This window comes from Sarcophilus harrisii, chromosome 4, assembly GCF_902635505.1.
Source record: "Sarcophilus harrisii chromosome 4, mSarHar1.11, whole genome shotgun sequence".
Classification (NCBI taxonomy): domain Eukaryota; kingdom Metazoa; phylum Chordata; class Mammalia; order Dasyuromorphia; family Dasyuridae; genus Sarcophilus; species Sarcophilus harrisii.
Window position 1 is genome coordinate 132838648 of NC_045429.1, and position 27483 is coordinate 132866130.

The 27483-nt window shown below is 32.8% G+C and overlaps 1 protein-coding gene across 4 annotated transcripts in view; it reads right to left on the bottom strand.

Annotated features, from left to right (window-relative positions):
• Window positions 1-27483, bottom strand: part of TULP4 (TUB like protein 4) — a 211357-nt gene that overhangs the window by 45002 nt on the left and 138872 nt on the right. For 3 of the 4 annotated variants that reach the window (XM_031937559.1, XM_031937560.1, XM_031937563.1), the window contains 2 exons: window positions 25466-25600; window positions 20666-20832 (listed from right to left, as the gene is read on the bottom strand). In XM_031937559.1, coding sequence (XP_031793419.1) covers window positions 20666-20832; window positions 25466-25600 — 302 coding nt within the window. The remainder of the gene's footprint in view (window positions 1-20665; window positions 20833-25465; window positions 25601-27483) is intronic. The other variant, XM_031937561.1, reaches the window with a different exon arrangement.

Here is a 27483-nt window from a genome sequence, read left to right on the forward strand (position 1 = left end):
TAATAATGTACATGAATGTATAGGAAATGACCAAGATGGTGTTGGGAAAACCTGGAAAGACTTTACAAGAACTGATGCTGAGTGAAGTGAGAAGAACCAGAAGAATATTATTCAGTTATAGCAACACTGCAGATGATCAACTTTGTTAGACTTTGCTATTTTTATCAAGATAGTGATCTAAGACAATTCTAAAATAAGCACCACATGATGGAAAATGCTTTCTACAAAGAAAAAACTACAGTTTGAATGCAGATTGAAAACAGTATTGTTTTCACTTTTTAAATTTTATTCTTTCTCATGGTTTTTCCTTTTTTGTTCTGATTCTTCTTTCATATAACATGACTAATGTGAAAATATATTTTAAATGATTGTATGTGTATAACCTATATCAGATTGCCTTCCCCATCATCATTTTCTATTATATAGTTTTATTCTTCAATTCCTGGTTCTTATACTTATTTATTCCTTCCTTTATTGTCAATATTTATCATGGAATTAATGTTTCTAAAGTAACTATTCTGGTCTCCACTTTGTTGTGCCTCATTATTAACCTTTTCCCTCTCCATGCTTATTTTCCCCTATCTGCCATGCAATCTCCCCCCTACTCCATTCCCATCCATGCCCTCAGGCTCTTCTGGGTGTTGGTTGCCCCAGGACCTCTAATTCTCCTTGTCTTAAGGCATGATAAGTAATCCTTCTAAAAATTTTATTCTTGAAGATTATATCCATATAGAACATCTCTAGTCCCTCATGGAAGCACTGATCGAAGGTAGGTATTCTCTTCCTGGGCAGCTAAGTGATACAGTGGATACAGTGCTTGGCCTGGAGTCAGTAAGACCTGGGTTCAAACCTGACCTCAAACTCTTACGGGCTGAGGGACCCTGAACAAGACATTTAATCTTGTTTGCCTTATTTTCCTCATCTATAAAATAAGCTGGAGAAAGAAATAGAAAAATACTCTAGTATCTTTGCCAAGAAAAAGAGGTTATAAAGAGTTGAACATGATTGAAATGACTTAATTCCCTTTCACCACCAAAATTTCTACTTTTGTTATTGTTTCAATCCTTCCTTTTGTCTCCCCACATATTCTAGAGGCCCTCTTCTTCCTGAAGTTACATGTATGTATGTATGTATGTATGTATATATATATATATATATATATATATTTTTTTTTTTTCCTGCTTTACTTTAGTGTTAGCCTTTTGACTTTATTAGGGTATTTCACATATTCCTCTCTCCTCATATATGTGCTCTCTCCCCCTTTTCTAGTTTAGTCATATATATGCATGCAAATATACTTAGAAGTTGGATGACATAAGATTACTTCTGTTATAAAGGAGTGATTCAGAAACAAATAATTTTGCTTAGGTCTGTTCCCCTCCCCAGAAATATTTTGAATGTCTCTTTATTGAATGTCCTTCTTTTAAAAAATTAAGTACTTAGGCTCAAGTTAGCAGGATAGCTCATGCTAGACTGCCTCATGAATTTCTTTGCTCTTTGGAACTTATTACATTCCCTCCTATGATTTCTGGTGATTTTAAAATAATCTTAAATTACTCAAATTTCCTTTCTTTTATAATTTTCTTTCTTATTATATCTGAAACTCTTTCTTCTGGTTGCTTAATTTGTTGCTGATGGAAATCTCATATTTAACACTATCTTGGAATTTGCAGAGTGTGTGTAGAAGACAATTGTGATTCTTTCAAAATAATAAAAGAGATGACTGGGAGGGAGAACAGACATTTAAGTACCTTCTATGTATCAGACACTGTGCTAAGAATTTTACAAAGATTATCTCGATTGATTGACACTATGTTCTCTGCATTCAAAAGCTATGGACAACTTTTTTAGTATTACAATAGGTTTTTTGATTTGTGTTCTTCTTGGAGATCTGTAATTCTTAAGTTGTTTCTGGATCCTATTTTAAAGATCAGTATATTTTGTTTATATGGATATCATTTTTTCTTTTACTTTCATCGATTTTTGCTTTTTTTCTTCCATAATGCCTTTCACTTCTATGAATCTGAAATCAGTTATTCTTTCTGTTTCTTTGAAGAAACTTGCTTCTATGGATTCAAATTTTTCTATTCTTTGCTAAGGTTCATAAATTCTATTTTCAGAATTCTTATTTCTTTTTAAAACAATTCAGGAACTGATGCTGAGTGAAATGAGCAGGACCAGGAGATCATTATATACTTCAACAACAATACTATATGATGACCAGTTCTGATGGACCAGGCCATCCTCAGCAACGAGATCAACCAAATCATTTCTAATGGAGCAGTAATGAACTGAACCAGCTATACCCAGAAAAAGAACTCTGGGAGATGACTAAAAACCATTACATTGAATTCCCAATCCCTATATTTATGCACACCTGCATTTTTGATTTCCTTCACAAGCTAATTATACAATATTTCAGAGTCTGATTCTTTTTGTACAGCAAAATAACGTTTTGGTCATGTATACTTATTGTGTATCTAATTTATATTTTAATATATTTAACATCTACTGGTCATCCTGCCATCTAGGGGAGGGGGTGGGGGGGGTAAGAGGTGAAAAATTGGAACAAGAGGTTTGGCAATTGTTAATGCTGTAAAGTTACCCATGCATATGTCCTCTAAATAAAAGGCTATTAAATAAAAAATAAAAAAATAAAAAAAACAATTCAGGAACATCTTGTAGTGGTTCCATGATAGGTTAGGACATCATAGGATACTTTGCCTCATCATAAATATTATTTATTCAATGATGACTACTCTTTTAGGTTATATGAAAATCATATTTTCTTCTGTTATTAATATTTTCAAAGTTAGCTAATCTGCTTATGACCAAAATTTTTAATTGACTTTTCTTCCTCTTAAGGTACTTGACAATTTTTTTTGTTATTATCTATTGTTTACTTTCTGATTTCTTCCCCTCTGAGACCATTTTCCCAGGTTACAGGATCTCAAAGTCGAATCTTAAACTAAGCAATTCACATTTCAACAGACTTAGTCTCTGCCCCAAGTAATTTCTGTAGGAACAGAATTGGCCCTATATGAATGCTGGGTTTGATACAGTATATAAGTGTACTGTTTCAGTTTCCAATGTTCCTCAAGCTTTTTGACCAAGCATCGTTACATTAAGAAAGCAGTTTTGTTGCTGTCACAATATAAGTGAGTTTCTGCCTTTAAATTTTTCCCAGAATTGGGAAGCAGAACATTATATTCTGTTGCAATCCATAGGCAGACTTGTGAATCCCTGTCCATTTCTAGGTGAGTGGGGAAGGGGTTGCTGAGTGGATGCATTAGGAGTTAGGGATTAGCGGTCTCTACAATTAGTTCACTGAGTTTTTACATCAATTGAATATCTTGGTAGTCTAGATCATTGAGACAGTTGAAATAGTTTCATTTCTTGTGCATAATTTCAACCTTGAAGAAATATGGGAGGTCATGAGGATCAGAGAAAATGCCCAGTCCTCTATCCTAATGGTCATGACATTTTATATTCCTAAGTGTGGGGTCGACTGAATCCATAAATTATTCTACCTCTCCTAAAATAAGTGACAAAATGCTATAACTCTGATACCTTTTTAAAGACTAAGTAAGAAGTATGAACTAGTTGTAAACCAGTTAGTATCAATCAATCATCATGGTTTTAACCAAGCTTGAAAAATCCTCAAGAATTTCAAAATCCATCATAGCCATTAGATAAAGTGAAATGATATCCCACAGAAAGTACATTTAGCTTGACTAAGGAAACTTAGTCATACCCTATTCTTTTATAAAATAAATATAAAATAAATGTATATATAAGTGAATAGATAAATAAATAAAACAGTAAAGCACTTCAGAACATAGAGAATTAAGTATCTGCCAGCATAGAGGGAAGCATCTTGACAAATTTCTGGGAATGAGACAGAGAATTCTGGTCTTGACCTTCATTTCTTCTCCTTTGACCAAAAGAGCCTGGAATTTTGAACTTTCCATCAACATCCTACCCAATTGGAACAAGTTACATTGTTTGTGTTGGGAGTCAAGGACAAACTAAACAAATGAAATAAGGTAGCTGTAAGACATTAGAAGAATCCCAACAGAGAAGATAAACAATGTTAAAGGACCTTTATTAGTGTCCCACAAAGAAAAGTACTATCAGCAACTAGGAGGTATGAGTTATCTCTGAGTCATGTGAGTTTTCTAGTCTTTGGTCCATTTCCCCCAGGATTTTCTCTTATGGGAGAGTATACGAGAGACGTTTGGCAGGGAGACTGATATTTTGTGACAACTGTTCTTACCAAACATTCTAAGTACACCTCTTTTAAAAATGTAATTAAGTTTGGCTGACTAGCCAATATTAATTGACAAGGGAAGAACCCACTTGTAGGGATACATAAATTAGACTATTCAATAACCTCTCTAGAATTTCTTAGTTATTCTGAAAGCATAGTGATAGAGTAGTATACCAGTCACATTCAAAGGCCTCAAGCCTAGAGTGGTCCTAGAGCATGTGATATAAATGAACGATGATTAAGAATTAATTATATAACACTTCTATGCCAAATAACAGAAAAAAAATACAGGGATGAACATATCTCCAAAGAGTCCCCTATATCAACTAATCCTGCTAGTAACTTGTAAATAGAATATAAAATTTAAGAAAGCATCTTTCTATTTCACTACATAAATCATTACTAAGTCTTTGGGCTATCTAATTCACAAATGGAGAGTATCAATTTGTAAAGTTTCCAACATGGAAATTGTATTATACAGCAATTTGTAATTAGATGTAATACATGATAAATCTGTCTCCAACCTTATTTCTAATTTCTGAACTACCCCCATTAAAAACAAAACAAAAAACCCCAACCCAATCTCAAATCTCCTTATAAGTTAATTTAACCTTCACAATGGGTCACAGAGGGAGACTAAAGGCCAAGGAGTAGTTCTGTTATGACTTAAGAATGGAGAGAAGAATAGGATTATACTGTAAGGGAAGCTAGAAGAAGGTCTTATGAACAAGGAGGAGAAGATTGGGTGGGAACAACTGATACTTGATCCTTATTTTCACCAAAACTGGTCAAAGGAGAAAAAAATACACAAACACACACGTAAAAAGAGTTTGGTACAGAGATACATTTCACTCAACAGTTAAATAGAAAGCAAAAGGGAGAATAGAAAAGGGAAATTAGAGCAAAGGGAGATTGAGGGACTGAATCCTACCTAAAATAAATTCTATATAAAGATGTATGAAAATAGCTCTTTTTGGAGTAAAAAGAATAGGAATATGAAGGGAATGCCTATAAAGCAGAGAACAACTAAGTCATTCCCTACAAGTGATATATAAATGTAATATAATGTTATTGTGCTATAAGAAATGATGAAGAGGATGATTTCAGAGTAACCTGAGAAGACTTGTAAAAACTGATTAAGAGTGAAGTGAACAGAACCAGAACAATTTATATAATGACAACAATATGATAAAGACAACTCTGAAAGAATTAGGAATTCTGAATAATACAATGAACAACCACGATACCAAAGGATTAATGATGAAACATGCTACCCATCTGCTAGACATAATCTTCCATTAACATCTTAAATTCAACATGTCCAAAATAGAATATACTGTCTTCTTTCAAATTCACTGCCATCCAAACTTCCTTATTTCTACTGAAGGCAATATCATCATTCTAGTAACCTGACTTCATAACCTCAGTCATCTTTAACATACCACTCATCTTCACTCCAATATCTAATCCACTGACAAGTCTTGTCATTTCTACCTCTGTATCACCTGCAATATACATCTCTTATCTTTCTGTTCATACTACTTTATTTAGGACCTCTTTAATTTCTGTATGAACTACTGCTAGTTAAATTATTAGTATTTATTTTTAAAACCTGCTAAAACAATCTTCTTGAAGTGTGAGTCTGACATGACTTCATTGGCTCAAGAATCTTCAATGTCTTGCTAATAAAACACATTTCCCCATTTCACTTTTAAAGCCATTTACTGTCTTGTCTCCAGGATACGCTTCCTCATCTATTTCACATGAATCCATCTTTTTATATTTATTCTGTTCTGCTCAAACTGCCTTTTTTTCTGTTCCCTGAATTTTGTGTTCCATTTTCTGTCTTCGTGTTTTTGTATAAAAAATTCCTCATCCTTAGAGTTCATTCCTTTCTCACATCCCCCTTTTAAAACTCTTGGCACTGTGGGAGAGGGAATTATGATTATCTTGTATTTACTTATCTTCCTAAATGAAGAAAGTAAACTCCTTGTGAAAGTTTATTTAAATTTATTTCTTTATCCACAATGCCTGATATGCTTTGCATTGAGTTGTTTAACAAGTACAAGATGAACTGAGTAGAAAAGAATTTAGGCTGAAAAAATGAAGGCTGTAAGAACACTTAATAACAGTTTTGAAGAAATAAATATAGAGAGCAGAAATTCTTGATCTTTTATTTTTTTTGTCATACATAGCCTTTTGAGGAAGTATAAAAAAGTTACAGACTATTTCTCACAAGTGCTTTAAATACATACATAGGATTAAAAAGTTAGCTATCAGTTTCCCTCCATCTCTATACTTAAGTTATTTGATAAGCAATTGGTAAGCAAACAGCAAAGAAATTTTAACCCAGACTCTTCTGAATCCAACGTTAGTGCTATTTCCAGTGTATGAGGCCCTTCTAAGACACGTTACTGGAAATTTTAAATTAATTTTGGGCATCCCAATTGCCCGTTTATACATGGATATACTAGAACAAAGGAAACAAATGCTAATTTAATTTGTTTCTCTTTGGAATGAATCTCCACAGAAAAGGGCAAGCTAGCAAAAATGGTAGAGAGAGAGCATTTTTCATAATGCTTTATAATTATAAGGAAGAATCTCCAGTTGGTTAAGATTACTGTCTCTAGAAGTTTCTGAAAATTCAATATTGATAAACAAACTAATATACTGTCTTAGACAAAGGGATCACTGATTTGGGAATAATCCAACTTCATTTTACATATGAAGAAATTGAGGCCCAGAAAGAAAGTGACTTGTTCAAGGTCATGTAGCTAGTAAACATCAGATGAAGGATTTGAAATCATATCTTCCTGACAATAAGCACTCTATTCACTACCCAATGGCTCGGTGGACAGGGATTCACATACGATCTCTCCACTCTTATGATTTCATACTGAACTAAATTCATTATATAACAGGCAATCCAGATTTTTTTCATTTATTTACATTTTATTGTTGGCTATCATTTTCTTGGGTTATTCATTTGTTAATCCAATTGGATCACCTTATGGAGTTCACAATTTGATAGAGCTTTCAAATACTGTGTGCTCGTGGTTTTAAAAAAGGATATGAGTTTTATAAAACTTTTTGTTACATCAGGATTGCAGACAGCAACCAAGAGCCTAGATAGAACAAGGTTCATATTTTACTTTGTAATCTTTTATTTTATTTTGTTAAATTCATTTTATTTTCAATTTATTTTATTCAATTACCCAAGATCAACTATTAAGAATACTTATCAGGTGCTGACTCATCATTAAACTTAATGCAAACTTAAGTTTCCTAGGAAATTCTCCACATAGTAAGATTACCATTTACATAAAAGGAAGAGTACCAACAATTGCATTTCAATCAACTCTGTAGAAGTACAATAAGAAGGGATTAGTTTTTGTGTTTGGACAGCTGCTGCCTGATAGGGAAAAATTCAGCTATAAATTTTGAAATATACTCTTTTCCTGAAATCATACAAAGCTTCTATTTTCAGAACTGATATCTGAATCTATGAAGCTGAAAATATGCAAGCTTCTGTGTGACCAGGTAAGATAATAATCCAAACACATTGAAAACACACATTAAATGCAAGAAAAAAAAAACTTACAAAATGAACTACATTTTAGTTAAGTGTTTACTTGGATCTTACATAAATTTTTCCTATTTTTAAAAGGATCTCTGGGAATAATGAGAAATTTTTAAAGTAAGAGATATTAGATTTTTTATAAAGCAAGATATATTTTCATTAATAATTTGGAATGGGAGAGAGTTTGTGTTTTAATAGAGCTATCAAAATACTTACAAGTCATTCCTACCCCGCTTTTATTATTTCTCAGAATTTTGAAATTTAGACAATTAAATAGATTGAAAATCACTATGATACAATTTACTTGCAGAACTAGGGAATTTGAAGCTTATTAGTAGATGATTCATCTAAGCAATTAGAGCTATGAAAATGGCATTAGATATAAAATGTTAATAATATCATCTTAGTTCAATAAATAGAATGTTACCTGATGTTCATTAATATGTACAATGTCACCAGTATTAAAATATTTACAGTAAAACAAGATAATATTCATGATTCATATATGATGGAGGGAGTGCACACTAGGCATGAGAGAGAGCCAGTGAAAATGTCTGGAGATGATAATTGAGTAAAAGATAGTCTGAAGTGGGGAAAGACTTATTTCTCTATTTTTCAAAAGTGCACTCAACTGAGTTATTTGCTCTTCTTTTTCTTTTGTTACTTAATTTTTAGAGATAGAGATGTTCTCTAAGGTAGCAGTGTCACCCAGAATCACATTAAAGTGTAATAGAAATATTAAACAAAATAAAAATTAAATATAGCAGAAGTAACGTTAATTTGTCGTTTTCTAAATTAATACAGACCCACAAAGGATCTGTTTCTTTTTGAGTATGACACCACCACTCCACCAGGAGTTTCAGCTGCAGCCCATATTATCTCACTATTGTAATTTTATTTCATGAAGTTTTCTTTTATTTCTAAGATTTGTTCTTCAGTTATTATTTCTTTAAGCTTGTTATTTAATCTCAAATTAATTCTTTCTTCAAAGATTTTTCATTGACTATATTTTATCACATTGTAATCAGTAAAATATGAGATTAATGTCTTACATTTTTGTTAAATTTTTATGTCATAGAAAGTATTTAAACTTTTTCTCTTTCCAGTCAGTAATCACCATAGATCTACCGTATGCAATAATATCTAATAAGTTCCACTTAGATTCTTAACTTCTAATCTTTTCTGTTGAATTTGTCTCTCTGAAAGGAATAAAACTAGTCAGTTTCACTGGTTTTCTTCTCCTTGAATTTTAATTAACTTTTTGGTTAACTATATATATTCTATATCATTTGTGAGTTTATGTGTGTATTTATATATAGGATATTGATTTGTTATATGATAGCTTCAGGCATAATGTATTTTTTCTGCTTATCTTGTTTTATCATGTCTGTATTTGCCAAAGTCTTATCTGAAATCATAATTGCTTCTCATTGTTTTTGAGTTTACCAGAAGCATAATTCTAGTACCATATTTTAAGTCTCTTAGAATCTTTATGTTTCTAGCATTTACACTCTTTCTGTTATTGCTTACTTGCATTTTTGCTTTTCTTCCCAGGTTATTTTTACCTTCTTTCTAAATCTAATTTTTCTTGTGCAGCAAAGATAACTGTATAAATATGTATACATATATTGTATTTAACATATACTTTAATATATTTAACATGTATGGAACTATCTGCCATCTAGGGGAGGGGATAGGGGGAAGGAGGGGAAAAGCTGGAAAAGAAGTTTTTGCAAGGGTCAATATTGAAAAATTACCCCTGCATATGTTTTGTCAATAAAAAGCTATAATAAAAAAAAAGAACCTTTTACATTTCAAGTGTGTTTTTTGTAAAAATATTATAGGATGATGACTTAAAAATTCAATCAGCTTCCATTTTAGGGATGAGTTCATCTCATTCATATCAAAGTCACTACCATTAATTTTACATTTCCCTCCATTGTGTCGTTTTTTTTTTCTAACTTTTTCTTCTGTATCCAATGCCTTGTTTATAAATAAGATAAAAGAGTAAGAGTTTTGCCTAACTCTTTTACTCTACAAACAAGCATCTGCTTCAACTCCATGGTCCTTTTTCTTTGCCTCACCCTGGTCACAGGTTCACTCATATTTATTTTTTCTTTTAAACCTCTCCTTACCTTCTTTAAACACTTGAGGTTGGAGTTTGTTTTGCTTCTGACTAATCCATTATCTGCCTGCCTTTCCTCTTCCCCCTTCACTGTCCTTTTCTATTTCCCTGTTGAATTTAATGTATTTCTATGCCACAATTCTTGTCTCTGTATATTTATTCAATTTTCCTTTGTGTGGTTGAGATGAATGTGAAGTTCATGAAATGTACACACATACACATACCCTCCATATCCAAATACTCTTTAACTCCATGCATCCTTATAAGGACACAGTGATTTTTGTTCCCTTTCTCCTCTTTTCTTCTCCAAGGTAGAAATCCACAATATCATTTCCATTTTCTATAGAGATGATCAAAACAACAAAAAAACACTTCCAGGTCCTCTTGTCTTTTTTACCTCTTCAAGAAACTGAATTTTTTTGGTCATAATTTCAGGTAGTCTTTTAAATTCTGATCTGACTTTTTGATCTGACTTTATAGTTACCTTTTTTTTTTTTTAGTAGAATAAATTCCTTACATTTTTTTGATCAATCTTTTAATTTTGTTTTTACTATTTCTTACTATCTCACTTAAGTCATTGTTGTCTCTTTGGTCCACTCTAATCCTCAGGGCAATTTAGCTCATGCAAATTTTCTGTTTTAGGATATCAATTCTCCTTGACATTCTTTTTCCCACTGCACATTTCATAGCTCATTTCTTTCACATACTCTTACAATTTTTGTGGTCATGACATTTTTTCTCTTTAAGGCTATATTTGTATTTGCTATAGAGTTTCTTTCTTCTTTCAGACTTGCCCGTTGACATTCTCTCATCCCAAGGAACTTTTTCACTGTGTTTAGCATTTCTGTTTTCTGATATCACCTGCCTTACTTTTTAGACCAGGTTCTTGTATTTTGGTCAAACTCTGCTTATATATTAACTGAATGAGTGATTCTTTTTGGTTCTAATTTTGGTAGACTTGTCCATAGTTTGTCTCTTGCTGTTTTAGGCTCCCTGAACACACATCAAATATAGGATGTCTGAATGTTACTTGAAACCCTTTTCTTGGAGGGAGCTTTGAGACATCTGTGAGCTAGCAGGGGGATGCTCTTAAAAACCTTTCTCTTGCTGGATAATCTGTGGATGCCCTGGCTGCAGACCTGAGTTGCTTCATACTGTACCTTCCAACGACCCTGGCTTGCATTTGTTCAGGGTTTCTTCAGGATTCTGGCATTTTTTGTGTGTGTAGTCCTGGATGAAATGGATTTTTAAAATTACTTTCTTTAATTTTTATCACTGTTTACTCCTTCAATTTTAAAATTTATCAGGTTGTCTGTAGGAGGATTTGGGGCCTTTTAGATCCTAATACATCTCTATCTTTTCTACCTTTCATTAATTCTCATCTGGACTATTGCAGCAAATACCTGATTGGTCTCTGCTTCAGGTCTTCCCTGTCACATAATCAACAAAGTAATTTTCCTAAAAGGAAAATCTGATCATGTAACTCACTTGCTCAATAAACTCCAGTAGCTTCCTATTTTTTCTCTAGAATCAGACATGAACTCTTCTCTTTTGCACTCAGTGATCTTCACAACCTGGTCTCTTCCTAACATTCCAATCTTCTTACACTTTATTGTTCTCCTATAACCCAATCTCTACTCAATCTGCACACAGGACATTCTATCTCCCATTTCCATGCTTTTCCACTTGGCTTTCCCTCATACATGAAATGCATTACCTTTTAAACCCTTCAACCCTACATCTTGAGAACCCTGGTTTCCTCTAAAATTCAACTTAAGTGTCAACTTCTATATGAAACCTTTGTTAGTCCCTTAAAATGCTAGTCACCTCCCTCCTATAAGCTTTTGTATTAATTTTCTTTACATTACTTACACCTTAAGAATGTAGATTCCTTGAGAACAGATACTTCTGCTTTTATATTTCTAATCTTACCAATTAATAAATGCTTAACAAATGCTAACTGATTCAATAAATATGACAGTGATGAAACTGTTGCAGGATTTAATTATGACAGCTAACTATAGAAACTCTAGTTTTTATAGCTTCATTAAAAGTTAGAGACCTCCACTATTACCTATGTTTTTCTTTATTGTTTTAAGTTGTACTGGTATGAAAAAAATTCTTTAACCTTCCAAGTAGCATGCTGGCTTTTTTTGATTCAGTTCTCTTATATAATCGTTTAGTAGAACAGAGTGACATTTTCCCATATTCTGTGTTAAAGAAGAAAATAAAACACCATATGTAGGATTTGCCTGCATTAGAATGGTATTTGAATGTAATAAACTTGTTGATCCATGAAGCTATACTATGAAAACCAGATTGTCATCTTGCACATATATTTCAAATTTAGGATAAATTTTATTCTGAATAGCTCAGATCAGAATTAGATGCAATGGTAGAAGCTAAAAGAGACAAGTTTTAAAATATAAACCAAACTTCCAAAGGGGCTAATTTTTTTTTCAATAGAACATATTAGGAAAATAATGAGTACCCTGTCATTTGAGTTTAAGGAAAGACTGCATGATGTCTGTCCACAAACCCCAATCAGCGATTTGGATGATAATTTAGGGATCCTTTCTAATTCTGGATTTGAGATCTCACTGTGGAGTAATGATTAAGGTACTGAACAGGGAACCATAATATTTGGTTTCTAAGACTTGTATCTGACAATAATTACTCATCTGACCTGGAAACAAGTAATTTTTACCTCTCAGAGTTTCAATTTTTCTCACCTACAAAATTGGCAGATTCAACTAAAGGATACTTCCAAATTCTGCCCAGCTCTTCAGGTCAATTATTCTGTATTTTCTTTGATCTTTACAAATATTTACAACTTGTAGTGGTCATTCCCACATAATGCAAAATAAATTCTATTCTCAATTTCTAGATCCTTTCTTTTCTATTTCATGATGTTTTGAAAATACCGAGGACTATATAAAGTGAAGTGAGCAAAAGCAGGAGAACACTGTACACAGTAATAGAAATATTGTAAAAATGATCAACTGTACAGTGACCTAGCTACTCAGATCAAGACAATGACTGAAGATAATTCTGCAGCACCCAGGATGAAAAATGCTATTTGCCTCCAGAATCAATGAACTTTGAATGAAGACTGATACATTCTTTTTTTTTTTTTTAACTTTCTTTTTCTTTTGCCAGTGTTTTCTTTTACAATATGGCTAATATGGAAATATGCTTTGCATGAGTTTACATGTATATTTGATTTCAAATTGCTTTCCTTCTCAAGGCGGGGAAGAAAGAGAATTTCAAATTCAATTTTTTAAAGTGACTGTTAAAGAATTTTACGTGTAATTGGAAAAGATTTAATGAAATAAAAATACATTTTAAAAATATATTTCTAAAAATAATGAAGAACGAAAATGGATTATATGAAACTAATTTTGGTGAATCATCAGAATTCCATTTATTGAATTGTATAAACCTACTCTTTAAATGTTTTTGTGAGAATTGTGAATAGGCTGTAGAGATCCTGAATTCCTTTATTTTTCTTACATCTTATTGCAGCAAAATAAAGACTGTATACAGTATACAAATATCCTCAGTGTACAGTATCTAAATATTCTCATTGTAATTCTGATATTGCATTCAAATTGAGATGAAAGTAAAGTGGTCTTTTCAGAAGTTTGTGTCTTCAGAAACCTGGTCTTCAGGTTGCTGCATTGTGGCTACACTCTTTTTTGTAAAGCTTCACCCTAACTAGCACAAATCTGTGTTGCTTTTAAAAGTATATTTGAGTCCTTTTCCTCTGTTTGACCTCTTTTCTGTATATTTGTAAGGGGTATTTGTCAAAGGATACTTTTAGTTTAGTCACATTTTTAGTTTAATTTCAGGCTGTTTTCCACAATAGCTGGACCAATTCATAAATCTATCAACAATGCACATTAGTGTGTTTGAATTCCGGCAGCAATTCCAATACCCAGAGTAATGGCTATGAAATGTCAGATTCATTTTTAATTTCCACTTCTCTTAGTCTTAGTGATTCAGAAGATTCTCTTATATGATGATTGACAGCTTAATTTTCTTCTTTTGAAAATTGTTCATTTTCTTTAACCACATCTACTGAGGTTTATTCTCAAACTTTAGATATTTAAAGGATTGCCATATAGAACAGGGATTGGTATATATGTAGTAAATCCACATCAATCTTCTCGTACCCAAAGCAGCCAACCTGAGTCAAGAACCAACCTTGAGAAGTGACATGCTTGACCCACCTGAGCAGTGAATCAGTCTGGCAGCAGAGATACCTTGTACTGCAAGTAAGGAAATTACTCTCATCTAATAGCTATGTGATACCTAGAACCAGGAGAAGAGATGTAGCCAGTAAGACCCAATCTACTAGTATATATAAATACAGAGCCAAGATATATATTACATTTCTGTTAGATGTATATACTCTAAAATATAATATTTTATCTCGATTATTGATATATTGATGGTAAGAGATTAATGGATGATAATTACATATAAAATAGAACACCATTATGTCATGGGGTGGCAAGGAATAAATTACTGTCTAATCCTTAAGGAAAGCTTCTGCCATAGGTATCATTGTTATGAGTAAATCAAAAGATCACTTTTCAAGTATATAGTGCCATAAGTTTGTGCTGAGCTTCAGTCTGTACATAGTAATTTACAATCTACTTAACTTTGATATAAAAAATATTATCTAAACTGCAATATGTTTCTTCTAAATAGGACATTAAATTACCTTTCTTCCTGCCATAACAAAGGCCCCAGGCTACCTATAGGGCATACCACTACTGTGATACAGTTCTAAATTTTTTTCTTCAGTAAATTCAACTGATCCAACTCTTTGTGACCACATTTGGGGTTTTCTTGGCAAAGATGCTGAAGTGCTTTGCCATTTCCTTCTCTAGATCATTTTATAGATGAGGAAACTGAGGTAAACCAAGTTAAGTGATTTGCCCAGAGGACTAAGTGTCCAGGCCACATTTGAACTCAGGAAAATGAATTTTCTGGCATCAGATCCAGTACTCCATCCACTGCACTACCATACCAACTACTATAACTACCAACTACTATAGTTGCCTATAGATATTTAAATATTTAGTATCTTTAGTATCAAGACTTTAGTATCATTAAAGAAGCAAGCCATTAACACCTAGTCAGAAAGCAAATTAACTTTTAAATCAACTGAATATTTAGATAGTATCTACCATATGCAAGGCATGAAAGCCTTTGGAGAGAAAAAGACAAAAATAAGAGTCCATATCTTTAAGCAGCTAACATTTGAGAAAGGAGACATGTACAGAAGTAAATACAAAGTATGTTAATTTAATAACCTAATTCCAAGAGGGAGAAAGTGCTAATTGGAGAGGGGTGAGAAGAGAGAGTAATCAGAAAGTGCCTCTTGTAGGAGTTGATACCTTGGCTATTTTAAAGGAAACTAGGGATAATATCAGGAAGTGAAAAGGAGAGGCACACTGGAAAGAAATAGTAGGCGATGTATGGAGAAGAGTTCATAATTCAGTTTGCCTCTAACCCTGATTTCAAGGGGAACAGTAGGAAATTAGGACAGAAAGGAGACTGAATGTGGCTTTTTTTTTTAATAGCTGAAGCTCAGAATTATGTGTTTCATCCTTTTGATCAGGGATTCTAAACCTAAGATTTGTACTTTAAAAAAGATAGCATTTTGATAACAGTATTTCAATATAATTGTTTTTTGTTGTAATGTTATATATTTAATCTTGTGTTTAAAAAAAAAATTCCAAAAAAGTACAGAGACATTGTCTGACTACCAAAAAGGTCAAGAAATCCTGCTATAAGTTTAAAAACATGAGATACCAAAGATTTTTGAGTATGGGAGTAATAAGAGTCAGAACTATGTTTTAGAAAGATCAGCGTCAGCTTTTTTGGAGGTTGGGTTGTTGAGAGAAAAGAATAGAATAGAGACAAGTGAGCCAATCAGAAGACTTATGAAGTAGTCCACATGAGAAGAAATGTGAGCTATAATTAGCAGAATGACTTAGTATAAATAAGGGGGAAGATAAGAGAAGTATGGAGGTATGATCAGTAACATTTGAAAACTAATTAATTACATTTTGAAGCTGAACCAAAGTAAAAGGTTCCTCCAAAATTATGAACCTAAGTAACTAGAAAGATGGTGGTCCCATTAATGGAGACAGGTTTTTGTATTCCAAGAGGCTAGAAGAATGACCTGTAGATATGAAGCAGGCAATGTTTATTTAAGTCAATGAAACTGGAAAATCTCTTGTACAACAAACCAACTAGTAACCTACGTAATCTATTTACCAAAAAAGTGATGAAAAATGGGATATATTCAAAATAATAATAAAAATAGCAAACTTTATATAGCATTTACTATGTATCAAGTCCTGTACTAAGCACTTTACAATAATAATTATGTGATTTGATCCTAACGACAATTCTAGGAAGTATGCACTATTATCTTAGCCATTCAAGAAATAAGGAAATTGAGGCAAACAGTGGGTAAGTGATTGCCCAGTCATATCGCTAGAAACTATCAGACCTCAAATTTTTTAATTTGGTCTTCCTGGTTCTGGGCCTAGCATGCAATTGAGTATGCTACCTAGCTACTCCCAAAAAAATGAGAAACTGGTTATCTTACTTTCATACGTAAGTTCAAACAACGTAAAACAAATGCCACAATAGAACTATCAAAAGACTCTTAAAAGCAAACACCTGACCTTCTTTTAAGACAGATACACAAAACAACCAATTAAAATAATCAGTTTTGAATATTTATTAATTTGTAAAATCTTATGAAAATTGCTAGGTGGTATAGTGGATTGAATGCTAAGCCTGAAGTCAGGAGGATTGGAGTTAAAACCTTGCCTCAGACATTTATACTAGATGTAGTATAGGCAAGTTAGGCAGTAGACAAGTCTTTCTGATTCATTTTTTTTTCCTTTGCAAAGTGGTAATAACATACTTTCCAGAGTTTTTGTAAGGATTAAATGATTATTATCTGTAAAGCACTCTGTAAATCTTGAAGTACTCTATAAATGCTAGCACATTCTCTCTCTCTCTCTCTCTCTCTCTCTCTCTCTCTCTCTCTCTATATATATATATATATATATATATATGTATATACATACACACACACAGACAAATTTGTATATATGTATGAATGTACCCATAATTATGAACACTGCTACCCCCCCCACAAAGTTTTGAAAAGCGGTAGCAAGAAAGAACAGTTTAAAGATTTGGTGAGAGAGCCAACAAAAGAATGTCATTAAGGGAGGAGCTCAAGAAGACAACAAAGGATAGAAGAAGGGATCTTCAATGCTCTAGAAGCCTTCTACTGTGCCACTTAGATGCCCTATTTCATTGGCATAGAAAACTTACAAATGAGGAAAACCTACTTGTTATGGGCCAGAACTCTGTACTTGAAACAAGGCTTCTTACAAGATGTTAACTCAGTGGAATTGACGAGACAATGGTTATCTAGTTTAGCATGGTCATTAATAGTTCTCTAGTTCAGTATGATTGATTTAATCTTATAGCAAATCATGGTTTCCTAGTGATATAATGATTGGTTTGTATTTAGTATATATAAGCATATAAGCTGGGACAAACTCAGTTGGAATCATTTCATCTCCCACCTTTGTGGGAGTCTGCAGCACAAGGCCCCAGACTGAGACAGACTTCAAGACAGGGATCTGTGTGGTCCTCCTGCCTTCCCCACAGAAACCAAGACACATTCTGGAGCACCTCAAGAAAGCTGGCCTGGACCCCAGGCAAAGAAACTAGATGTGAAGGAGATAATAAAGAACTTGGACTTTATCCCTGGATATTCCTGTGGTGATTACTCAGCTAAAACGAAGACTGGTGCACCTCCAGAAAACCAACCAGAACACTACACTTATTAATGTATACCTGTACCTCGTTTGTACCTTACTAAGTTTGTAACTAGTCTAGAATATTGATAGGTCACGTGAATTGCCCAGGATCACAGAGATTTATATTCCAGAGAGGTGACTATATTACTAGCAAAAAAAGGGGGGAGGTAGAGCAACTGAAAGGAAAACAAATACTATTAACCTATATGCCCACTTTCCCATCTGTGTTAGGAATACAATTATCTATAAGAATTCCTTGCCCTTTGGGTTAGATTACCCAGGTAAATATTTCTTCATGGAATTTCTTTTATATGGTATAGCAAGTAAATTTTTTGTTAAAAACAGAATGACCTATTGAGTGTCATTTTGTTTCAATCCCAAACTTGCAGCCTGGTACACCATCTATCTAAAATTTTTATGAAGATAATTTATATACACATCAAGGGCATTCTCAAGGAAGATATTAGTAGAGAATAAGCAGGTTTTTTCTGCAAATGATATTCCATAAGGGACCATATTTTTACAATCAATTATTAAAATATGTAAAACACAAGATACCACTATACTTACTGTCTGATTACTCTAAAAAGCTTTTGATTGATACAGTAAAAGAAACCTTTAAAAACTGTCTCACATGCATATATCAAAGTTATTATTTGAATGACCTGAAAGATAAACTTTCTTAATTACTGTCTGCAAGATTATCAATAAGCAAATAAGATAAGATACATGCTCACCAAAGATGACGGACACCGTTACAGAAAAGATCCCATGCTGATGTTAAATTAAAAGGGGATTTTCTATGGATGATGATGTTCATCAAATGTTTTTATTTTATAAAAGATTCGTAATTGGTTGTATCAAAGCCCAAGACAGAGCAGAGACTCTGGATGAGATCCATACCATACAAACCAATTAACAAACCCTATTTGTCCAGACTATAATTTTCACCTAGATGAACAATGCTTGGGAAACAGGCCCACCATTAATAGATACTGGTGGACAAAAATTACAAATGAACAGAAATTCTACCTGTAATTAAATAGAGATTGGATGGACTTTCAAAAATTAGTGAGAGCTCATGTGATGATTTCAAACTTCTCCCTAATTACAAAGTCTACCTTTTTTAAAAATTAAATTTTTATTTATATCTTTTATAATATCATTTATTTTCACATTGAATCACTACTCTCCTATACAGAGATCTATCCTTTATAACAAAAAATTTAAAAATGGGAAAAAAATTCGGCAAAACTAACGAACATATCAAAAGTCTGATATTACCTGCAGTCTTTCATATTCATAGGCCTCAAGCCCACCTTTTTAATACCAATAGTCTCCTGGTCATTTTGTATATCTGTGGGTCATGTAAAACTATTGCTTCTGAAGAAATAAAATTCAAAATTACTGAGGGGACAATAAAAGTACCTGGGAACAAGCTGCAACATATAACATATTGGAATGACAAAGAAGAAAAGGGGGTGGGATGTCATCATGGAAAAGCATTACCAAAAAGAAAGAATGGCTGGTCATATGTCAAGACTAAAGAATAAATTGTGCATGTTCCTATGATATCCTCATACTGTCAGAAGAGTAAGGTCTCCAGGGGCAAAATTATGAGAGAACACAAAGAAGAGATACATCATGTGGGTAAGTAAGGATGGGTTAAAATCTGAAATACTGGAAGAAATATTCACACTGACAAGGTCACAAATTTATTTGAGTATGAATCTTCCCAGCATCTGGTATAATGTCATATAAATGCTAAATGCAGAATAAATTCTTATGATGAATGAAGAAAGATATTGTAAACAGAAGAACAGTTAAAAGATCATTAGAGCAAACTAGGAAAGATGTGAAAAGAAACTTAATGATAGATCTGGTATAAAAAAGAAAAGAAATGTTGAGAAAAATATTGAGAGGCAAAATCTATATTATTTGACAAATAATTGGATAAAGAAAAAGAATGAAAAGATCAAAAATGGCTCTGGAGTAACATGAGACATGTTAGAGAAGATAGTGGTGAAAGATGGTGTTGACACAAATAGAAACAAAGATTTGAGGGAGGGCAAATCTTTTGAAAGCAACTTAATTTTGGAACAGATTTACAAGTATAATTGGGCATCTAAGTGGTGATACCCACCAGGAAGTTGGACATATGGAACTGGCATTCTAAAGAAAAGTAAGGAGTATAGAGAAAAAATTTGGAGTCACCTACTTAGATAGGATAAATGACAACAGAAGAGTTGGTGAATTTACCTTAATAAGAGAGAAAAGGACAGGAAAATAAGAGGATTAAGTGAAAGACCCCCAAATTTACGTAGTGTGAGAAAAATGAAAAGCTAGAAAATAAGATAAGAAACAGGTAAGAAAGTTTGGAAGAGAACTATAGGATTAAAATGTTACCAAATTGAGGAAGGATAAATTTAAAGATGGAAAAGGTAGCCAAAAGGATCAGATGCTGTAAAAAAGCCAAGTCTAAATAAGAACTAAAAAAAAAAAACCACTTTGGATTTTGAAATAAGAAAGTCATTAAGACCATTAGGAAAAACAATTTCAGCACAGTGGTGAAATGGAAACCAAAATGTGACAGGTTAAGGAGTGAACTGATTTTTCTAGAATTTTTCTAATGAAAAAAAGAAATTACATATTAGATATATCATAATGCAGCTAATCTATCAATATTTATAGAGTTAAGTTTTATTAATCATAAAACACTATACAGTTGTGAGACATTTAGTAGGCTAATTTTTTCTACTGTGACAAATAACTGGAAGACAATGGCATTGACAACAGCATCCTCTTGTTATACATTTCCTTACTTGCACAGGTGTATCCAGAGTGAAGATGTGTTCTCCACGAACGTTATAAAATTTGACCAGAGCACTCTTCAGAAAGGTTCCATTGGCAATTTCAACTAGTTGGTTCTGTTTCTCCATACCAGCTACTGCAAGCAAATCTCCCTGTGTGCACCACTGGACAACCACTTCTGAAATCACAAAAACATATCCAATCGAATTAAGAACAGAAAATTGATTCACCCTTAACTTGTATACAAAAAAAGAGTTATAAGCTTCTTAAGTATTTTTTAAAAATGAAGAATCTATGGAGGAAATGGGAGGAGGAGAAAGAGAAGAGGAAGGAAAGGAGGATGAAAGAAGAGAAGAAAAGAAGGGGAATAAAGGAGAAGGAAATGAAGGAGAAAAGGAAGGGAGAAAGGAAAGACAAAAGAAAGGGTGGAAGAAAAGAGGGAAAAGTGAAAGGAAGTGAAAGATCATGACCTTACCAAAAGTATACACTCTAGATAGTTTTCATTAACATTAGAATTCTGTACAAATTATCTTTCAGTCAATATGGACACCCCATGTTAAATTATACCTCTGAAAAAATAACTATAAAAGGCAAAAATCTGATTTAATATAGTTAGTCTATGTCACTGTGATTCTTTATCTTTCAGTAGTATGTTTCAGGAACTCCATTATATTTTTTAGATAGGGACTTTGAGAATCATTAGAAAATAGCAAGACACATTGTGAATTGTAGAGGTTACAGAATAATTTTCTCACCTTTTTAAGAGATACATTTAGAAATCATAATTAATACCATATAAGAATGGGCTATGAAAAAGAATGACAGAGTAGACATATGGCCACCATGTTTGATCATGTGCATAATCACTTAATCTCTTTGCGTCCAAAGCGACTCTCTGCCATCTTCAGTTATAGCAGACCTGCCAATTTATATTTGTGGAAATTCTAATTCATGTGACAAACTCATTAATGAACAAGGCAAAATATGGCCCTTATCACTATTTGTAAAGCAGGATATGAGTTCAATGCTAAAAATAAAAATAAATAAATAAGAGTACAACTATTAATAACTTCATGTTAACCTATGGTCAGATAAGCCATGTTGTAAAAGATCTGGCCCTGGGCTAAATGTTTAAATTTTTCACAAAACATTTACAAAAGAATGTTAAGTATGCAGCTAATTCTAGACGTAAAAAGGTCTCAGTAGCTAGCTATGATTTTAGTAATAAATATATCTTCTGTCATTCTTTGTAATTCAGTGCTTAGCAGTATCTAATACATAGTAGATGATTAATAAATGTTTGCTGATTGACTAATAAACTATAACAGTTGGGAAAATCCAGAAACAAAGACTGATGTGAAATTCATATTTGTTATTTATCTGGAAAAATGTTTTAAGGTAGCTTTGTCTACAGGAAAAGCTGAAGCAGCAATAATGCCACATACCAAATGTAGAGATAGGATGATCTGGGTTTCTCTGACTTCTATGAGTGTGTTACTATGGGCAAATCAATTAAACAAAAATTCAATTTTTTTCATCTGAAAAAGGAGATATTGTGTACAGTACCCACTTCATAGGGATGTTGTGAGGCTGAAATATGAAATGATTGTAAAGCACTTTGCAAACTACTTGTTATTTGTCTATTATTTTCTTTCTTAATCCTTAAATGATATCTAGCTTAGACCTGTAATTTCCCAAAGGGAAATGACAGCATATTCAATAAAATTCTCTTCATTTTTATTCAAGCACTTAGTGTAATTCTATATATCCATGATAGTTCAAATGAGGTTTAATGAAGTTAGACAGATACCAGTGCAAAGAAAAAAAAATGAACTGGAAAAAAGCTGTTATTTTAAAATAGAGCAAAAAACAAAATATACAAAAGATCTAAGGTATGTAAACAAAGAAGGAAAATAATGGAGCATGGTATACATAAGAATCTTGGGAAAATACAAGTATAAAACATAAGTAGTAAGTTCTACTCAGACCTTGGATTTCTGTGAAGAACCTCAAGTCAACTGAACTCAACATGTACTGACCAACCAACTACCTACAATGTATGAAGTGCTGTGGCGAAGGCTGGACATATATTATTAGTAAATACTAAAAAACTTTAAAATGGAATTTATGAGAAGAGAAAATGAACTTAAATTATCCTTTAATATACTACATTATGAGTTGACCAGAGATGATCATTTGTATACCATTTCTACTTCCATCTTTTCCACTGGGAAAAAAAAATGTAGTATTGAGCTTATTAAAGAGAAAGATAAGAATAATAGGCCTACCATGTTAAAAATATTTACTGATCTCTTCCTGGATTTTAGGAGTTTATTATTGAATAAAGAATTCTTCAAAACTAAGTTTTATACTAGAATGAGATATCTAAGAGGGATACTAAAATAAAGTGTTTTTCTTTCACTTTTGTATGCCAAGAACTTGGTACAGTGCTTAAGTGTTTACTGATCAACAGAGTTTATTGAATTGTTTTTTAAAAATTGTTAAAAGATGTTGTGATGTATTTCTGCCAAAAAAGAAAGACAGTAATATTTGTAGCAAATTGTAATATTACAGTGTAGGGAGTTAAGAACACAACTACATGACAACAAGCTAAGAAGGGACATGTATGGTTCTACCCTTTATCAAAATCTAATCTGGATCTTGATTTTCCAGAGACACTTGAGGCTGAGGACAGAAGGCAAGTCAGATACACAATATTTTTTACATTCCTTCACCCCCTTGATGGTATCATGTAATTATTACCCTCCCATTAAACAGAAAGAATTATCTTCCAAAGATCATGCAGTGTATTGTCAGTAGTAACAAATCTCAAAATGAAAAATATTTTAATTGAAATATTTTTCATGACTGATTTATTCTTGAAACAATAGTATATTTTAAAATTTTATTTTTGAGGGCCACACTACTTTCTCATCAGTGTTAATCTGGTAATAGATAAAAAAAATAAAATTTCCACAAGCATTTCAAGACTACTTTATAATAGCATGAATTTTTTCCCTTTAAAAAACATCAACTAGAATCTTAAAATTATAAACTAATTCATTAAAAATTAATTCTAAAATTAAAAATTTTAAGTTTTATATAAATGAATATTGAAAACTATCTTTACAAGTATTTGGGGAAATAAAATACTATTTTTAAAAAAGAAGGAAGCCAAGTCATTATTAATCAGAGAAATGCAAATTAAGACAACTCTAAGATACCACTATATACCTGTCAGATTGGCTAAGATGACAGGAAAAAATAATGATGATTGTTGGAGGGGATGCGGGAAAACTGGGACATTGATGCATTGTTGGTGGAGTTGTGAACGAACCCAACCATTTTGGAGAGTAGTTTGGAACTATGCTCAAAAAGTTATCAAACTGTGCATACCCTTTGATCCAGCAGTGTTACTACTGGGATTATATCCCAAAGAGATTATAAAGAAGGGAAAGGGACCTGTACGTGCACGAATGTTTGTGGCAGCCCTCTTTGTAGTGGCTAGAAACTGGAAACTGAGTGGATGCCCATCAGTTGAAGAATGGCTGAATAAATTGTGGTATATGAATATTATGGAATATTATTATTCTGTAAGAAATGACCAACAGGATGATTTCAGAAAGGCCTGGAGAGACTTACACGAACTGATGCTGAGTGAAATGAGCAGGACCAGGAGATCATTATATACTTCAACAACAATACTATGATGACCAGTTCTGATGGACCTGGCCATCCTCACAATGAGATCAACCAAATCATTTCCAATGGAGCAGTAATGAACTGAACCGGCTACGCCCAGCGAAAGAACTCTGGGAGATGACTAAAAACCATTACATTGAATTCCCAATCCCTATATTTATGCCCACCTGCATTTTTGATTTCCTTCACAAGCTAATTGTACAATATTTCAGAGTCTGATTCTTTTTGTACAGCAAAATAACGGTTTGGTCATGTATACTTATTGCGTATCTAATTTATATTTTAATATATTTAATATCTACTGGTCATCCTGCCATCTGGGGGAGGGGTGAGGGGTAAGAGGTGAAAAATTGGAAGAAGAGGTTTTGGCAATTGTTAATGCTGTAAAGTTACCCATACATATAACCTGTAAATACAAGGCTATTAAATTAAAAAAAAAAAAAAAAAAAAAAAAAGGAAGCCGAAGAGAATAAGATTTTCTCCCACATGAGAGTAATGTGAACTAATACAGTTAGTGAAAAGATTTTGTATTATAGAAAAGTTCCTAAATGGACCAAAGTCCAAAAAGGCTGAAATACAGAGTTGTAATTTACTAAGATAAAATGATCTCTCAGAGGCTTCTGTGTCAGGTTTCCTCTTTATATAATGAATAGATTGGTAAGAAAGGGGATGCAGGCTTACGTATGAGTTACAATACATTTCTCATATTTGCATTTGATTAAAAAAAAATCATATGTTCCTTACTATTTGTAGCTATGAAGCAATGACAAGCCAGAGTCAACTGCTGGTACAAGTACAAGTAAGTCAGGTACAGAGAAAGAGTTGTACACTCAGGAGACAAATATTTTAATATTCTTCCATTAGATGAGAGGAAGAATGAATGAAATTAATATGTAATTATCAGAAACATTTCTAGAAAATGAAACCATTACTAATTCATCATGATCTTTATTTAGGTTCTCTTAAGAAAAAAACAAGTCACACCAAATGACAGGAATCAATAAATATTGGATCTAAGACACTCTTAGGAAAGTAAGCATACACGTGATTTGTGGGGTGTGGAAGCTAGAAAGTAATACAATAATGGAGGCAAATTCATTTTTTTGTACCTTTCAACCCCGAGCGGATGACAGTAGGAGACAAATCATCATAGTTGTTCATTAAGCTAATGTCTCCTGACGTGAAACTGACAGTAAGAAGTGGTTTGATATTCTGCACCGGTATGGGATATGCTGCTGGACCATCTACAAGAAGAAGAGTGCAGAGTAAGAAAAAGGTGACAATTATATGACACAAATCCAAAATCAAAGTGCTATAATTTAGTATGGAACCACAGAAAAAATTAGAATCTTAGAATGAGCTCTGGCTCAAGCTGTTTTTATGAAAGGCAAGTTTAACATATTTTGGCATTCCTCATTTAGTATAAATGCATACTGCCTTTCACTGTAAACTAAACTGCAAGGGAAAAAGGAGGTGATATAGTGAGATATGTAAGGGTTGCTTAGAGAGAGGGAAGCTGCTCTTATTTCTGAGGGTCCTAAAACCAATTCAACTTAGAAGCTTTCCTAGACAAAAGCCTTGAATTAGATATCTCCCAGTCTACATTCGAACTCCTGGAGAGGTCTTATAGTCTCCCCAAGTACCTAGCTTTTGGAGCACAGGCAACACGAAGGACTTTAGTAATCTAAGTCCTTTTGGCATAAAATGTAGAGGACTATTTCAGAAGCCCATGGGGAATCTCAAAATAATATTGTATTTTAGTAAGCAAAACCCAAAGAATTTATACAAAGAACCACTTAGAAATTATGAAAATTTAAGATCCTCATATTAACAAGAAATAGTTTTCTAATGTATAGTTTCTCCCATGAAGAAAATTTTTTATTCTTATTAGGAATGTCCCCCCAAAGGAAGAAAATGAGAATATTATAATAGCATCAAAAGCACAAACACAAGAAACAAACTAACCACTATACAGGAGAGCTCTGACTGAAGTGCTTACCTACGGCTGTTTCAATCCCATAACCACAAAGAAGCTGTAGCTTTCCACACACAAAATGAAATATATTGCCCTCATTATTCTGGAATTCTCTCACTTTGATATTAATTTCTCAATTTACATATTATGACTTGTAAGAAATAAAGAGAATTCTTAGGCATCAGGATGGGTCTGAGAATTCAAAAAAGCCTGTATACTCAAGATAACTTGAGTTATCTTCCCAAAATATCCTTTTATATAGAACCTAAATAGCCTACTTTATGATATTTCTGTTTCTAATTACATGAAAAAGTGATTATTTCAATTCTTTAATATAAAAAAGACAACAGAGCCAAGATAAATAATTTATTTAATCAAACATTCTGTGTTAAAGTTGTAAAACAACTTTAACATAATGATTAATTTACTAGATGTTAGCCTATATAGCAGCAGCTGTAGTCATTATTTCTCTAATGATTTTCAACATATGACATATAGATTATAGATAGAGTTACAGTTGTATTCCAAGACATTGGTTCCTAGCCCAAATCATGATGTTTCATGTAAGCCTGTCAGAGGGGGTAAAATAGTTTCAAATACTCACAGGGGCTACAAACAGATTTGAAGCATAATTTAATCCCAGGATATGCAAATGATGATTTAAAAGAAATGCTATTCATGTGGTTAGAAAAATCATTAAAGCCTTCCTACATGGTTGTATGAGTCAGGGATATGACCAATAACAGTTTCTGACATACTCATAAAGCTTAATCCAACAGACCATATTCATTGTGAAGGCCTTCATAGAATTCACCCACTCAGAGATGATTCAGGGATCCATAAAAGTATCAACTACTCTTCTTTGTGGCATTTTAAAGATGTTTTGGTTATATTATATTATTCTTTTAAATGCACTACCCCACGATGCCAAGACACTATTGTTTATTTTGCTTTTTTTTTTTTAACATACCCCGATGCTTTTGAGAATGAATTGAGTAATTCAATAAGAGCAGCAGCTTAAAATTCTTTTAGATTTATTACTGAACTTCTACAATTTGATGAACATAAATTCAATCATTATGGGTCACTCTGCATAAGTCTTTCAACAAACTGTAAAATGGAAATCATCTGTGGCATTGTATGTCACAAAGA